General features: G+C 47.5%; 1 protein-coding gene across 1 annotated transcript in view; it reads right to left on the reverse strand.

The window, feature by feature from the left end:
* Window positions 1-1171: 1171 nt before the first annotated feature.
* Window positions 1172-18111, reverse strand: part of LOC101065437 (cadherin-12) — a 64378-nt gene continuing 47438 nt past the window's right edge. Inside the window, exons 7-12 of the mRNA XM_003968174.2 lie at window positions 13763-14016; window positions 10765-10901; window positions 8186-8307; window positions 5963-6080; window positions 4308-4559; window positions 1172-2390 (exon numbers count right to left, since the gene is read on the reverse strand). Of these exons, the coding sequence (XP_003968223.1) occupies window positions 1885-2390; window positions 4308-4559; window positions 5963-6080; window positions 8186-8307; window positions 10765-10901; window positions 13763-14016 (1389 nt within the window). The 3' untranslated portion in view covers window positions 1172-1884. The remainder of the gene's footprint in view (window positions 2391-4307; window positions 4560-5962; window positions 6081-8185; window positions 8308-10764; window positions 10902-13762; window positions 14017-18111) is intronic.

Here is an 18111-nt window from a genome sequence, read left to right on the forward strand (position 1 = left end):
GCGGTCCAACACAAACACTACCGATACCATCGCCCCCTCTCGCACGTTGGCTCGTGCTGGCGGTTTCCTGTGGGCCGAGATGGTGCCAGTTCTCTCATGTTTATGCATGGGATGTGCCGCTGCTGCTTCGTTCTCACTCAAGTCTCCGTTTGGTCTGTTTCAACCAGCCGACGCGGTGAGTCATGAGCAGCGTAAATGGTTTGTTGTGAAGAGTGCGCGGAAACGTGCCGGACGTCGCTGCTGTGACGGCTATTGCCTCCTCTTACTGAAGATTTCTTCTCTCGACCATCTGTTTTTCATGGAAAAGGGTAAAAAACAAGTTCAACGGTGGAGTTTGCTATTGGTCACTGAAGCAACAATCATGATTCAAAGCGGTTAGCTTAACAATAAAAACGGTGAATAAAAGCGTTTGGAGGAGCGCTCTGCAGAGACGCTGAAAGGGTGTGATATAAAACTGGAATCATAAAAGGGGTTGTTATTAATAGTCAACACAGGTTGCTCCCCCCCCGGAACAAATATATCCCTGTTCTGACCTCCTGCACAGCATCAATGTTTCATGCAGCAGTTTTCTTATCCTCCACCTTTGTGGCTTCAATCGAAACCGCTGGCACATAAACATCACTCAGAGGAAAACATAAATATGGGTCACTTTACTTGAACTCAACCTTTTTTTTCATGTTTTCACGCTGTAATTAGACAACTGGAGACTGCAGGCACGGGCATCAAACAGAGTTTCAGTTCTAGGACTGGTCCAAGTTTGATTGAAAACATCCCTTTTAGTGATCAAACGGCTCGTCGTCTTTCTAATTTCTTCTAATTTCTCCTTTCATGTCAATTCAAAGCCGTTCCCAAGCATCCGCTCCAGCCACGTTGTGAGATACTCAGAGACAGGAAGTGGAACTTTGCGCCCATCCACTGTACATCACTGGTGTTGGCTGAGATCCAGACCTTCCATTATGCCGTCACCAGACCGTGGCGAGGACAGTCTAAGCCTCGCCATTCAACGGCTTGGAAAATTGGCCGTTTTGATCACATACCCCAGTAGGTGCGTGCGATTCTTACATCACAGCCGCCACAAAAGGGAAGTTCCGCCTTCATGAAGTTTCATTTTTCAGGTTTTCGTTCTATGGATTCTACGCCTCCCCAATCAAACTCGCTTCTCTTTTTTTTTGTCCAAGTGTGGTTTATTTAACAAAACCGTGTTTATTACATGAACCAACTGCATTATTTAGCCCTAATGTTTTTACAACTCTAGTACAAGTCTATTCACAGGACCCACCTAACAGAAACTTACATTATCATGTGGGCCTTGATTAATTACAAAATTCATCGAGTGTCTCCAAAAAACAAAAAAAAATCCCATCAAAATAAAAAAATACACATTGATGTCAGAGTGATAAATAGATAAATAGACCAAAAAGAAAGAAACCCCAAACAAATCAGTCAATAAATAGAATAAATAACATTCAAAACATCTTTGGCCAGACTGAGGCCGCTTCTTTGTCTCTGAAGTGTTGACACGGGTCCGCAGGGCTCTGAGGTCGCCCCACCTCCGGGTGCCGGACGGCGGATATGTGGCATGAAACAGCAATTAAAAGTAATTATATTGAGGCACTTTTAAGGATATTATGGGAAATGACATTTCCGTGTGTCTTTCTGAAAGGAAACAGTCGGCGGCGTTCAATTAGATGGCGGCTGATCGGCTGTTTCCTCCTAAACCGTTCGACCTGTAGGCTCCCACGTCTCGTTATTAGGATTTTGGAAAGATGATGAGAAGGATCACGTAAAATTAAAATTATGCATAAACAGAGATGTGCGTGTGTGTTATGGGGGGGGTACCAAGAGTGTTACATATTTGCTTGTTTTTTAGTCTCTGGAAAAACATCAATGCGTCTTGGAGGAGTTTGAGTCTGATTGAGTTTCGGACTCTCCGAAAATCCCTGCCAGGGTCTTAAAGCGGGGCCCCCACTCACTGAGGTAATCATAGCCCTCCTCCACGTCTACGGCGGGGGAGTCGATGGAGCTTAGCGAGTCGGCCACAGAGCCGTTGCCCTCGTAAGCGTAGGTGGCCAAGGAGTCATAGGGCGGGGCCGAGTTGTCCGTGTCGTGCTCTCGCAGGCGCTGGTTGATGAAATCCCGGATGTCGGCGCTGTCCTGAGAAACCGGCGGCCGGGGGCCTCTCTTTATTTCAGGTTTGACATCCCTGCGGTACAGCTTCTCTTCGGCGACCTTGGGGTTGCGGAGCGTCCCCATGTCGAAGGCGTGAGTGTCTTCCTCTCCGCCCCCCTCGTCATCATAGTGGATCACGTTATCTCGGATGTCTTCTTTAGATGACATGAGGGTTTCCTTCTTCTTCTGCCGCCTCAGGCCCACGTAGAGGACCACGATTACTGCGGAGGGAGTCGTGACAGGTCCAGATTAAATCACATTAATCACAAACTCATTTCCATTTAGTCGTGCAGTCCGACTGAGGACTGTTTTTTTGGTCATTAAGATTTAATGAAACGCAGTTCAGTGAAAAAGTTACTGAAACTGTTTGGTGCGACTTCCGGACAAACATCTGATGGGGCATAGACATTTGACACGGATAATTAAGTTCCTTTCAGCAATAATTGGAAAGATTTTGCAGAGTTTTAGATAAAGTTAAAGTCTGAAATGCCAAATAATCTTTTCTTTAACACTTTGGTTGGTTCCATAATGTGTCGCTGCTAACAGTTTCATGCCTGTTCTTTATTTGTATCCATAAAATGCATTTTTTTTAAAGTGTATGTGTCCTTTTTGGAAATTGGAAAGGAGGAACGCCAACAGTCTTTGCAGCGGCATGCATCTTTGTGTTAAAAACAAAGAATTGCACGATCAGGCCCTCCTGAAACTGATTCTGGGTTTTGGTTTCGAGTTCTGTCGGGGGCCACAAACAGCAGCTAAGCCGGCAGTTTCAGCAGCATTTGTGTATTTCGAAGCTGCGCTGGTGAAATGTAGCTGTCCTCCACGTGCCGTGGACACGAAGGGGGCTGCAGAGGCAGCTGGGTACAAACGTGCCGCCGAGAACAAACGCGACGCTGCGGCTCTGCTCCAGCACCAACCACATCGCCGACAGGTTCTTAACCTCTCCATCACTCCCGTATCACGGTGTGATTTTCAACACATTACCATAAATTTCCTCCTCTCCCTTTCCTCCTGCCAGAGCAATCTGTCTCTCCTTGCGTCCCCTCTCTGTCTCCATCGTGAAAAATGCGGCAAGATATTATTTTCCTCCGTATTGAATGCAGGAGGCTGAGTGATGGTCAGGATGAAGCTGAAATCATTCAACGTGAAAGAATCATATAAATATATTCAGGCAGGATGGAGGGAAAGTCTTAAGTAGGTCTCTTCCTCCCATCTTCCCCCCTCCACTCACACGTGATTGTGCCAGCTGATCTACAGAGTGTCAGCTCCCCCTAGTGGCCGAAGCGGTGCCTTTTCTCAGGGCTTCTTCTCCACGGTTTGTCACAGGGTGCAGCCAATCGGTCGCACACAAAGTCTCTGCACTGCTCTGTTTAATTTACCTAATTATCTGTCCTCACAGGGTCATCCTGCCAGCGGCTCCCTGGAAATGCTCCCCATGCTTGTTCTCGCCCTCACAGGGGCGCTGTGACAGTCTGGCATCAGCCTTTGGAGGGTTGATCCAGCTTTGAAGACATTCCCTCCAGATGAGGCGAGTGCACAGCTCTACAGCAGACCGTGACACGCCACTGTATTCATTTTCGTGTCGGCTCAAACGTTCAACAATTGAATTAACTTGACATCAGTAAATTCCTATCAGCATTTGGGAATGAACCTATTGAAAAACAATGAAACTACACTGGACAGAAATGTAAATGAACATCAATTCTCAAGTCCTGGATGCATTTTGAGAGAGGTGATATTTCTTTTACTGCCTGGCATTCATGATCCCGCCGTAAATCTACATTTACGCGCTCGTATCTGCTTAGATGGATTTGAGATTAACGGCAGAGAATTAAAGAGGACTATTGCAGCCGTGACCTTGCATGGAATCATAAAGTCATGGCCACAGCACAGCGAGATTGGATTGAGTTTATAGAGCTAAATGTCATTAAAGCAGAACGTCTCGCTAAATGCTGCGTGCGTACGGGTGCCGTAATGAAATGACAGGAAGTAGACCTGACGCCAGCAGGGGGCGGACCACCTTGTAAGGAGTCAGGGCTCCTGTCGCTAAGGAAGCCGCCGCGGTCTCAATCAGAACCCACATAGGAGCCAGCAAGGACAGTACCACTACCTTTGGCAAGCAAGACAACCTCAGCCCTTACCCAACAGGATGACAATGCAGAGAAGGATGGCGATCAGAGCCCCCGTGCTGAGACCCACGGGGAGAAATATGGCCTCGGCGCTGCAGGTCAGCAGCGCGCCGTCCGATTCACAGCCGCATACTCGGATGGTCAGGGTGCCAGTGCTGCTCTTGGGCGGGTAGCCGTTATCTTCAATGACCACGGGGAGTAAATAGATCTCCTGCAGGCGGCGTCTGAAGCCGCCCCGCTTCGTCACGATTCCGGCTGTGTTGTCTGGAATTTTAAAAAGGAGAAACGCAATCAAAAGGAATCTTTAAAACACAGATTTGAGTTTTTATTATTTCATTTTTCCAGGCGCGAAGATTAAAAGGCTCTTTTAACGTGCACCAGGCCTGTGTAGTTCCTTCATCTATGAAGGTCAGATGCTTTTGTAGCCCCTGGAAGTCTATGAAAGCTTGCATCACTTGGACCATCCTCTTGACTACCCGACGCAGAGCTGGAAGCCAGCCTGCCCAAGCGGGAGCCGTGATCCCGCTACTCGGAACCGGACCACTCCCTGTGCAAAAAAAAAGCACCTGGAAACGCCGCAAAGTGTTTTGTGTCCACCTGCGCCGCGACGCACTGCTATTTGCGTTATCTCTCTCTGTGCAGGCAAGAGGAACAGATTAGCAACGCGAGATAAGGAAGGAAAACAAGCCCCCGCGCGAGGGAAGACAGCGGAAGGTGTCGAGGCGGGGAGCAGAATGGAGGTCGACAGTGTAACGGCCGGAGAGGGGATGTGTCGTGTTGGACTCGCGCGGCCCTGTCCGCTGCAGCGAGACTGTCTGACCCCTGTCAAGCCCAGTTTGCTCCGCCGTCCGCGCAGCGCTGCTTCGTTTTGACAGGTGGGGGTCAGGCGATTTAGCACACCTTGCGTGTTGCGCAACTCCCCCTTCACCCAACCCCCCCCCCCCCCCCCCGATTGTGTCCCCCCTCCTTCTCCCTGCTGTCCGAGACGCCGGCGGCCTGTTTTTTTTTCTTTGTTTTTTTCCTGTCCTGTCTGATCTGACTCTGCATCTGCTGCAGGGGCCCCCGGCCCACAAGCGGATTCAAACTGGGGGCTCACGAATTCATTCATCTCCCTGGACGTCATTCGGCCACGTCCCACTTTTCTCTCAGGTTGGACTTCAAAGAGGCGTCATGTCCTCATAACAACAATATGTATGTGTGTGTGTGTGTGTGTGTGTGTGTGTGTGGAGGGGGGGGGGGGGGGGTGCCCGTGGTTGGCCGACAGGTTGTTTCTGCCCCTGAATCACGCTGGGATTAACCACTTCATTTGATCTGTGTGGTCCCAGCTGTTGACCCTCAGCAGCAGAACGTGACCACACACCTGCGGCTACACGCACAGGCTGAAACAGGCAGCAGAGCCCGTGCACGTGGGCGAGGGGACGGACGTTTGCTCACCCTCGGATTGCTTCAAAACCCTGGTGTGGTCAAAAAATGCAGGGTGTTTTGGTCATAGGTGGGGGAGCCGGGATGCCCTCGGAGTACTGCCATGGTACCATTGAGCAAGGTACCGACGCTCATGAGCTACCAACTCCTCCTGTAACCTGCCTCTGCCCTCATGTTCGATAGTGAGGATTATTATCTCTAACATCTATGCGGGTCTCGTACCCTGTTTAACAAATTTCACTCACTTCCAAAGTCTCGGATTGTGAAATTCCTGTTTTTCCCATCTTCTTTGGGTGATTTGAAGGCGAACTGCTGTCCGGCCGAAGGCAGATCCTGGTCCTTCGCCCCAAATGTCTGAATCACCTGTTGAAATTCAGCAAAAACAAAATGAATGTTGGGGCTGCCGAGGTGAAACACACGCAGCAGCGCATGTGGTCCTGTCAGGAATAAAATAATTGTTCCTGACAGGACCATCTCGAGGAACTGAAGATGTTTGGACATCGACTATTGACACACTTCTCAAACTAATCTACAAAGTGCTTCATTTCCATTTTCTCTTTTCTACAGACCGTCAGCTGGGTTAGCAATGATTAAGCTCGGAGCTTCTTGTCATTGTTCAGAATAAGAGCAGACACAACTGTGATCTATGCTCATTATACCTCAGCTAAGAACCAATCAGAGAATTTCCGTGAATTCGTTTGAAACGAAAGCCTCTGCAGGCGAAGCTCTTCTACCCAAACGTGTGCAATTATCCCCCATTGACCCGAGGGCGTCAACTAATCCGGAAGCGACTGGGCGTTCCGGCTAAAGCGAGGCTGGGAGCTGTCTCTCGGTCGTCCTGGATGCAGCTGCCGAGCACAGGACTGACGGCTTGTTGAAATCGTCCACAGCAGCTCAGCGCGCGGCCTGATGGATGGCGTGTGCCGGAGCTTGTTCAGCAGTCATGAAGAGAAATGGCTTGTTTTACAGCGCAAGGTGCTAAACCTTCCCAACAGCAACAGGCCCCATTTACACCGAATCTCACACTGAACAACTCCCTTTGACCAGAAGGTTGTTAACATTGTCCTGCTGTGTTGGCCCCTAACCAGCGTCTGAGCGATTTGATCCCAGTCACAGATGAACCTCAAATCAGACCTCCTGCGCCCCCCTTGAAGTATTTGAATAAAACTCCCAGACGTGCTGCCATGTTCCCTGCAACAGCTGTGCCTATTGATTTTTCAGCGGCCCAGCTATGGCGGCAGAGAATAAATCAAAAGCTGCACTTGTCAGGAATAACACCCGTGTCCTCACAGAGATGCATGTTTACAAACCAGGCCGGTGTGTGTGTGTGTGTGTGTGTGTGTGTGTGTGTGTGTGTGTGTGTGTGTGTGTGTTGGCAGAATGGAATTACAATATAAATAGTTCCCTTTTTGTCCCTGTCAGGCTTAAACGTCCACATTAATCAGTGCAAACTAGAACAGTGGACTTGATCACAGGCTTAAGAACTGTGGGCTCATTTTTCTATTTCTTCCTCCTATTTTTGAGGTCTTAAAGGCTTCGATTCAAGTGGACCTTTTTGCTGCTCTAAGTGTCCATTAGTGAGAGCTATTATGTCTTCAAATGTCTCTAAGATGCTATCAGCCATATTCTACATGAGGCTGGATAACTGGCGGCTAAATGTAAAGGTAATTATCCCAGCTGGATGTTTTTTTTAAAAAGCAGTTAATAAGACACACACACATACACACACACAAAATTGTCTTGAATGCTCACCGGCTCGTGTCACGACATAAGATGTGACCATGACCTGTGAATTCATTTTAGCCCCCAGATTTCAGCTTTAACTAACTGAGGCTCTGGTTCGGCGTAAAGGGCCTCCCGATTCTCAAAATGAGCCATTTTCAGTGACCTCAGTGGAAGCAGACTCAGGTCGGACCCCGCTGAAATAAACTGGGACTCAAACTAACTTCTTCTTGTCTTGTTGCGGCGGGACGGCCGGTAAATACCACCGGAATTTAGTCAGGAAGACCATGACGCCTTCAAACGTGACACAGACTCCTTGTTTTGATTGGGGGGGGGGGGCTGAGTACCAGCGAGACATCGTCACTGTGATGAGAGCTCTGCAGCCATTTGATCGACTGCCACAGGAGCCGGTCCCTCTCAAACGCCGACTGCATATAGATGCTAGTTAATGGGCTAATTTACAGGCGCAGGTGGTTTACAACACGCGCAGGCAAATTCGCCGCTGCATCTCTAATACATCATCTCAGAGGCTCTTGGTGGCCGATATGCAGAGCAGTGCTGCGTTCCATGATATGGATTTGTTTTCTGTAAAGACACACAGGCACACACACACACACACACACACACTGCGCTCTGAGAAGATACAGAATACATGTTTCGGGTTCAGTTCAGGGTGGCAGTTATCATCTCAACCCATGACGTCATTTAAAATCCTCATTTTAAAAGGGCAAACCTCCCAGTCATACCTGGCCCACTTTGGCGTTTTCACACACGAAGGCTTCGTAAGGATTGGCGAGTTCAGGGGGGAACTCGTTGATGTCCAGCACGTGGATGGTTACGGCCACCCGACTGGTCAGGACTGGACTGTCTGCAGAAGAAAGAGCAGCAGAGAAGGTTCTGTAAATCAACTGGTCCGCTTCCTCCCACCACTGACACCATGCGGACATCGAGAGTACTGCTGGTTTTAGACCCATGAAGGCAGAGGGGTGAAAGCCCTGGTTAGACAGAATTCTGATCAAGCATGTGGGTGCATTAAAAGCACAGGTCACAGGATTTAAGATGCGTTCACTGGTCATAAAAAAGAGGGATCAAGTAAAAAAAAAAAAAAATTTTTAATTAAATAAATAAAAATTTAAAAAAAATATATATATATATTTTATATATGTATGTAGGATGTGAAGCCCATCGGAATTATGACACAAAAGCCCCCGCATTGAGAGCGATGACCAAGATTAGGTGATAGGTGTTTTCAGGAATACAGTCGGAAATGTCTTTCAGAGCCCCAGCAAGGCAAACATTATGGATTTAATGTGAACACACGTGTGTGTGTGTGTGTGTGTGTGTGTGTGTGTGTGTGTGTGTCGCGCGCAAAGGCCGGTGGTTGAAAGGAATACAGGTGAGGGGGCTCATAGAGTCTTTACAGGGGGATTTGGGATAGGCAGCCACAGCTGAGTTAGCAACCATCTCTGACCTTGATGGAAAACACACACACACACACACACACACACACACACACACACACACACACACACACACCAAGGTAAAAGCATGGGATTTGGTGTTTTGCACCAACTGAAAAACAAACACCAACACTCACACTGATTTATTTACTTATTTATTAGGAAATCTAAATGAGTGAGGGCTGGGATTAGGTTTAAACCTTCCGTAAACACCCCGTCTCAGCACAGCTAGACGGACTTTATGAGGAGCGTGTACCTTCTGCGGCCACTAGATGGCGCAACGGCACAGAGGTTGCGCTGAGTGAGCGCGCTCCCTAGCAACTGCTGCTGTGTTTTTTATCATTGAAACAGAAACCTCTGTTGCAACAAATTGCTTGCTTGGTCAGCCAGAAAGTTCCATATCCATTACTGTTTTCTAACTGGATCTTATTTTCTATATACAATTAAACTCATCGTAATAATAATAATAATAATAAAAAAAGGTCCAATCTTTGCAAGCAATTTACAAGAAAACAATAAAATGAGCTACAAAAGAGAGGCAGAAACATTCCTTGTGGAGTTTAATCAACTAAAAAGTGCAAGTGCTGACGGAATAATCAACAAACTCATAAAACAGACTGAATGAGACTGTGGGGCTGTATTGAATTGCTATAAGAAGCAACTGTCATATCCTTCTGCCAAGGTTATTATTGCATTTAATAGATCTCCCCTTTTTTTTCCCAGCAAAGAACAGAAACTGCCAAAAGCAAAGTGTTAATCTAGCCCCGGCTCTCGGTTAGCTCGCCTGCTGCTCTCTACTCCGTCTCAGGAGAGCCGCTCTGATTCTGCTGCATGACTGCAGAGTCTTCCGATGACCGGACGAAGCTCTGAGGTTTCGTGAGTCGTCTGCCACTCAAGTCGGAGCAGAACACACCATGATCTTCGATGTGCTCCATGGAATCGATGGGGAGGGGCGTACAAATGCAAGCCAACAGCAGTGTTACGTGGGACTTCCGTCCCTTCACGCCGACTCATTCGCAATTCAAGAACGTTGGGGTTGTTGCGTTCATGTTCATGATTCTGATTATCAGCAGTCGTAGCTTGGAAGCGAACCAGAGATGGCAGGCCAAAATGGTTAACGCCCCTTTTTCTACTCCCATCATCCTCCTCCCACTCTGCATCCTTTCAGCCCACGCCGCATCATCCTCCACTTCCTTGACATGTCTGCACAAAGGCCACATGCGGAAACACGCGTGCAGGCATTCATTGGAAAGCCAAATTTACATGTCACTGCTTTGACCTTGAGGGGAAGTGAGTAATATCAGTTTCCAAGGCAACAATGAGTCAAGTTTTAACAGCCCATATTTCACAGTCTGTCCTAATGAATATACGGCGTGGGTAATTTTGATTGAGCACCAGCGCGCCTCTGGGATAATGACTTTGACGGTTTTTAGCAGATTTGATGACTTGATGACGATGGATTTGCTTATTTATCCGGAAATCCGCTCCATTTTCCTCATGAACACGTAATTAGCCCGATGACATGTCTTAAAGCCACAGATCTCCACATCCATCCCGCTCTTTCCCCGCTCTGCCCGATGCCCTCTTTGCTTCCGGCGCGACCGATGCATAAAAAATAAACAAATAAATCATCAAATGTGCTAAAAGAGACAGTTAAAATGGAGTCTCAGGGGTTGGGGGAGACACTTTCCTAAAAGCCCCCCCCCCCCTTCTGGAGAGCCCTCATTGTTTATTGTCCCCTGTAAACCGTCCCTACTGAATTGGATTGAGTATTGACTTGAGTAAAAGCATTTTAAATCCTTCACAGGGATTATGAGGACGGTGCCACTGGCGTGAATCAAGATCGATCGCGTCGTCATACTTACTCAGCTTTGTTGCCACGATGGAGATATTATGTTGGGCGATGCTCTCTCTGTCCAGAAGTTCGTTGGTGGAAATGGTCCCCTCCACTGGATCAATGTCAAAGTAGTTGTCCAAGTCGCTCTTCCAGTCAATGGAATACCTAAAAGAAAATGATTGTTGACGAGCACCAGCTGTAAAAATCAGAGGAATAAATCCGCCATCCTCCCTCTGAGCTCACATATACGACTTTGGCGTAAATATGAGTCGCCGTGGCGCTCATTACTCATTTGGAATGGTCATTTCCAGAGAATGTGCTGAGGATGGCATGTGCATTCCAATCCGGGAACGGGCCATGTGTACTCCAGCCGTGCTGAGCCGACGCTTTTCTTGGCCACAAATGGATTTTAGGCACCATTGGAATCGTATCAATCTCTCGCAGCCGATGAACACCGCTGGCGTGGGGGGGGCGTCTGGGGACGGAGGGCACGTCGTGTCTTCGGAAAATCACATCTGCGGCCTCGCAGACATCCCGGCGTTGGGGAGATCTGAGACCAAGCTAGGGGCCGGCGACGGCGCCATTGGACGCCATCTGATCTTAATAAATTTGTGATCTTCAGGGGCAAAACAAAAAATCTGTGTTTTGCTTCTGCTCATTTCCCCGGGAGGGGGGTCAGGGGCTGGGGAGGGCGGGGTTAGTGCCATGCTCGCGGGCGCTTCCGCAGAGCAGATGCTTCGCTTCTCATGGGGCTTGAGTTTGGACATGAACTGTTTCTCCGGGCCACTGTTCTGTTCCGCTATTTGATCTTTAAAGGCAATTTCTCATGAATATTTAGTCGGCTTGTTTTTCGGAGCCTCAGAGTGGACTTGACGGTCTCATTAACAAAATTAAGTCGTTTAAACCCTGAAGTCCCAGAAATATGATGACTTTTGAATCAAATATGTTGCTTGATATGTGTACAGTGTGAAGTCTTTAGTTCCATCCCGCTCCGCTCTCAGATTTGTTGGCTTCTGCCTTTAATGTGGTGTACGACTCGGCCTTGGGGCTGAGCATGATCACATGAATGCAGTTAAATGAGACCCTCATGAAAGTTACAGCCGGACCTCATCAACAATTCAGAGGCAACAGCTCTTGCATTTTTCCTTTTTAATTGGACGTGGTGTTTGAGCATTGCTGTCCTTCAATCTGATGCTGGAGAAACTAGCACGTCTTAAGGAACAAGATAAAAAAAAACAACCCCCGGTAAGCGCAAGTGTAATCTCCAGAAACCGCATCACTGCATTCCAGGGAGAGGGAGAACATCGGAAAATGCTCGCCTCCGGATTGATGCTAAGCTATCAGCGGGAACCACAGATCTAAAGGGTCTTCATCAGCTCAACTTGGGGAACAGCAGATATAAATTTAATTACGCCGCTATCTCTGAACTTTATTCTGTCCAACTGAAGGAAATTTGGCCTCACAGCTGTCTCAAAGCTCGTGCCCGCTCTCATCACGTGCGGGACCATTTTAGGCAGAGACCACCACTTTGTGCATTAAAACTAATTTTAGGGCACTCTATCAAATTGATCATCACTGCAATATTCATGAAGCCCTTTTGTTTCCACGGCTACAGATACGACGGCACTATCTGGAATCGGTTGAGTCTAAAAGTCTAAAAGCATTATTCCCTATGCATGATGGGTCATTGGGTCTATTGTTCTGACGTGAAGAATTCAAGGCAGCTCTCTGAAGGCACACAAATGAACAATGTCAGCCCTGGCGTTGATGAATATTTAAAATGCGTGAGACAAAGTGGAGATCCGGGCGCATAAGCTTTTTTGTTGTACAAATCTCTGCGTCTCCCATTTCGGTTTTCTGCTGGAATAAAATATTCATAATGAAGCAACATCAACCTATACGTGAGGCATTTTTGCCGTGACGATCGGCGCCGGTTCTGTGGAAAGAAGCAGAGATCCCAACGAAGGGCTGCTCATCTATTTTTCAAGAGGTGCTTCTTTTGTCGCTAGCGCCCCCAATAGGTAGCAAATGTGGGGGGTAGCTTTAAAGATGAAAACGGGAGTGAATTAGTAGCATAAACAACTCCTAGATTCACATCTGTGAGAATATTTCATCGACAATTTTGGGACTTCAATGCGCTAAACTCTGCTTCTAGGACGCGTTTGTTGCAGATATCACAGCGCAGATTAAATGCCTGAGAAATGTCTGCAGCGCTGTAGCCCGATGAGATTATGTTTTCACAATAATGAGATTTCTGATCCCAGTCTCTTTGTAAGAGTTTTAAATATACCCACACGTGGCCATTAATAAACCTGGAGTCTCACGACACGATGCTAACAGGATCTTACACCGGGACATCAAACGCGTCATAAAGATTGATTAATTTTCAAACTGATAAGTAAAACTGACAATGGCCACGAGATTAAAGTCAAGATGACGCTGATGAATGGAGACTGGTGATTGATGAATGGATTAGGCTTCTAAAACCTTCAATCACCACCAGGATCACGGACGCTCTCCCTTGAGCTGCTTTATCCTTGCAGGAGTGAGAATGGAGATTTGGTGAAAGCCTCTGAAGATGAAGAGGGCATTCACTTCCTGGTTTGTGTCATTCATTTCTGGTTATACTGAATCACCCCGAAAAGTCAACAAAGAAAAAAAAAAGATTTACATAATTCGTCTTTTAAGGACAGGGATTTCTGAACCCGGGAGTCGAGATCTTACACGGATCCCTTTCGATCCCTTTGTTTCGCCATGAAAGCCCAACTGGCCTTTTCAACAAAGCATAACTGGATCTTCCTGGACGTGTCTCTCAGGGAAGAGAAGTGGGGGGAAAAGGGAGTTTCACAACCTAAACATCCAGAGTAAATAATGTAAATGCTTGCGCCTCTTTTTGGTTTGACTAAAATAGCGCGTTTATGCTTTTATTAGAAAACTGGTTGCTCAGCGGGACAAATACATGTTGACAAACGGCCAAAATAAAACTTGGCTGCAAAGTGGTTCTAGTTCTACAATGAGTATCTCACCTGACAGGGCTGCTGCCGGCATCTAGGTCCTGCGCGGTGACTGCGCCGATGATGGTGCCCACAGGCGTGTCCTCGTACACATCCATCACGTACGAGGGCTTATTGAACACCGGGGGCTCGTCCACATCCAAAACGTTAATCTTCACCGTTGCCGTGTCTTTGAAAGCCCCAAAGCTCTGAAAGCGCGGGTCCAGATGTGCATTGGTGGCATCTACCTTGAAGGTGTACGCCTTCTTGCTTTCATAGTCCAACCCCTGAAACAGAGCAGAGAAATCAACAGGGAAAGGGTTTGAACTCATGTCATTGCTGAAAGTCCCCGCACGAGCTGGTCAGTGGACATGGACATCGGCCATGAATGTCACCCAGCACACTTGAGCATGGAGAGATAAAGCACACCAACGCCCACAGTGGCGTGGATTTCTGATTCCAGTTTCAACGTGGTCATTCAAAAGTACACTCAAATTGCACGTTTGCATATGCTGTGAGGTCTTAGATAAAGAGAGGAAAGGGCACAGGAAGTGCATTAAAGTGCGCCCATACCGAATGCGAATCAGTCAAAGCACCACGATGAAAAGCTGCCATCGTCACTCTAGACTGGACATTAGAATCAGAAGCTCCATCCCAGATCTGAACACAAACGCTGCACAATTAGTGAAGAATGACTCTGACATTCTCACCCTATAATTTGACATGTGCCACATTAAATCCCCGGCCCCTGAAACATCTGTCAGGGATTTGGGATTACAGTTTGAAGCATGTGTGAAATGTTCTGGCAGACTGGATTTTGGGCTGTTTTTGCGAACGTGATGAAGGGCGATTCCCTCTAAATCATTGTTTTTGCCTGTTTTAATGCAGATGTGACAACATTAGAACCCAACGACGTTACCTGGGCCTGGGCTGAGAGGACCTGGACATACTTAAGGGGTGGTGGTGCCTGCGGAGGAGGGAGAAATCCACAACAATCCAGTTTACATGGACTTTAATGTGGAGGTACACCCAGTTTCAACAGCTCTTGACCTGAATAACGTCACATAAAAAGTCAAACTGCACTTACACGGTTCAGCACTACAGCGTTCTCCCCCCTGAACGGTTCGCGTTCTGCCTCACACCTTTGACACATGAGCCCGGACTCAATTAGAAAACTGCGGGGAGGAATCTGCATCCTCACTGCGTTGACTGCCGAGGTGCACGCCTTCGAGAGCATCGACACCCGTGTTCGTACTCCTGCCTGTCTCCTGCTCGCTCATGTGTGACCGACTATACTTGGCGAGCTTGCGGTTGTTTACGCTCTGCTGGACTGGAGTCACGTGAGAGTGAGATTCCTTTTGGTGTATTTTGAAATTGACTAACATGTGTTCACCCCGGCACCAATACTATCTTCCTGCCCCAGGCCTTGTGCTTCCCTGCATGTTACTTGAAAAGGCACCAGTAAAAGTAGCTAGTAAAAGCCTGGCTGAGTGTGAAAGAACCCGGCGAGGTGCGGTGAAGATTGAAGAAGCACCTTTTTTTTGTGAAGCGTTCTTTTTAATCTGTGCAAATTAACTACCTTGGAGTCGAACCAGAAGCGACCAGAGACCGTCCAATCAGGATTTCACAGTTACAGCGGATGCTTCTCAAGCCCTCCGCCTCACCTCCGCGGCTTCACCGCGGGGCTGCTGCAGCAGGTGTAGGCAGGGGCAGAAAAGAAGGGAGCGGTGCGAAGTCAAGCCAATCTGAAAGCAATCATTGACCATCAAGCGCTGTGATTGGGTTGATTACTGCATGCCAGGTGCAACTGGCAGGACACTGCTATACGATTCTTAAACAGGAAATACATCCTGTCCCTTTCCATCTCCTTCAAGGACTGACACCCCTGAAGGCAGTTCCCCAAAGCAACAGCCTGGCATAGGATCTAAATTCACCACAGCCATCAGGCAGAAGCCGGCTCTGGTTACGGTAAGTAGCACAGCGTTGATGCCGGCAAATCAAGAGGCAATCTAAGAACTTCTCAGAGGCCAATTTTGTTTTATTTTTCTCAAACTGTACCTAAATCAGTCTGGGGAGCTGTGCAACGCTGAGCTGGACTGTGCACGTGGGTTCTGGAGGAGGAGGAGAAGGAGGAGGAGGGGGCAATAATCTGGAGGTGGACAGCAGGAGGTGCACACCAGGCCTCATTAGGCAGAGCCTCACTGGGATCAGAAGCACAGCTTTCTGTCTCAACGTGTTCTATCACCATAGCGTGGATGTAATGTAATCCTCTGCAAGGAGAAGACAGGGACGCGTGGCCAGTGGTTGGGGTTAGAGCGATGGCTCAGATCTGGCGTGCACAGCTGGCTCCCCGTGGAGCCAATAAAGGAACGACACGCATAGCTTTCTAAATTTATCACAGATAAACGTGACAAATCTCCAACACGGACTAAAGAAAGTAACTAAAGAGATCACCTATTTATGCTTGTTTACGTTTAGCCTCATTGCTCTGGGTGCGTAATGTGGCGTGACCTTGAAAGCACAAGCAGCAGCGAAATGAAGCTAAAACTAGTGCGTTTCTCTCAAAACTACCACATTTGCAGCCGTCGGCGAATTAGACAGCTGAATCTTGACAGGTATTTCCGCTGAAAACTCACTTCAGAGATAAACGGCTGTCCTTCGCTCGCTGAATCTACTTACTGGATGCTCCTTTGCAGCTGTAATTAGAGAAGACGTGGGGATGAACCATTCTCCTTCATTCTGTCATTCCACACAACAGCAGGGAGATGTTTAAACACCCGATCATATTACTTTAAGACCGTGAGCTCAGGGGATGATGCATTAATAGTATGACAATCGAAGGTCATTAAGCATTTTACTGCACACCATCAACACAGAGTTTTATGCAGTAAATTAACACTGAAGGTGACGTTACATCAATTGTTGTCATGTGACATGAGCTGGACTGCAGCTTGGCCAACTGTTCGTTGAATTCTGCAGGTAACAAGTTGAATTCCCTAGTTAGCTTGAATTATAGACCTTTGGTTTTTTACGCTTTAAAATCCTGGTAACTTCTCATCCACTTTATCCCATTTGGGGTCACGGGGAGCCTATCCCAGCTGCTGGGTGAAGGCAGGGTGCAGATGATTTGCCAGCTACCAGAAGACCTCCCACACCGTGGCTTGAACCGAGAACCCGCCGCCTCTCAGCCCCTACAGACTAAGCTACCGCCACCTGGTAACTTCTGCTCGAGTAATTACTCAAGCACTTCATTCAGAGCCCTTTGATTAACTGTCCGGTAAATCCCATGGAACAATTTACATATTCTGGCTTGGATGGAACAAAAAGGGCAGAAAGTTTGGCTGCCATTGTTCTGGGTCTAAGAAGCATGATGTTTCAAGAATGGCTGGGATATCTTTTGTTAAACAGGAATAAGATGGGGCCAGGAGGGCCTAATGAGAAATCCAAAGTTAATGAGAAGACGGGCTAATGTGTCAATGCTTGACTTGGGGAGAAGCAAATCAGATCAGGGCGCCATGGGGAAATATTGCGCGTGTATCATTAGTATTTTCCCCCTTTTCTCGAGGATGACCTACTTTTACACTCAGGATCAGTGCTGTTGGAGTACCTATTACTCATCTTCATGCATGCATTTGTTCAATGGTGCTCGCGCCAACGCATGTTGAATTACCTTCTCAAAGTGTCTCATTATAATGTCGGTTGTTGCGCGTCTTTATATGAGTTACTGCGGACACAACCGGGAAGCGTATCAACGCAGGAATTTGTAAAAAGGACAGACCTAGTTCCTCTCATGTCAGCGTTGCTGCTCTTCAACATCACAACAGAGCACACTTTAAATTCTAGACATGGGGCTGTGCCCTTTGATATGTAAATGTGCACCTTCTTTGCACTGGTAGTGATGCTGAATGGAGGAACTTTTCTCTCTTCCAATTGAAAACATTGTGTTTCAGGGGAATTTGTTCATTTAAAACCGAGGACTAATCAAGCCAAGCCTGCCTCGGAGGTACTGAAAAACGGCTGACATCATCACATTGATGTGTGTGGATAAAAAACAATGGATGTTTCGGATTTTGTGAGGTCTAATCTGAGCGTCTATGGCAATATTTCCGCCTGCCAGCTACGGGACAAACTGTTGTTTGTAGCAGTTTTCCCAACTTGTGGGGAGAAACAGCAAAAGCTCGCGAGTCTCAGTGAGGCGTTAACTAATACGACAGCAGAATTCGATATCCTTCCCTTACCGCGGCAGGTCTAATTCACTGACAAGGATGAATCTCAGTTTTCCGCCAGGAAAAAAAATCATTACCGCGCCTCAGCTGGTCATTAGCAGCCCCCGTGTCATTTGTTTGCGTTGAGCACATGTAGCACCTTAACTGGCTATAGAT

This window comes from Takifugu rubripes, chromosome 10, assembly GCF_901000725.2.
Source record: "Takifugu rubripes chromosome 10, fTakRub1.2, whole genome shotgun sequence".
Classification (NCBI taxonomy): Eukaryota; Metazoa; Chordata; class Actinopteri; order Tetraodontiformes; family Tetraodontidae; genus Takifugu; species Takifugu rubripes.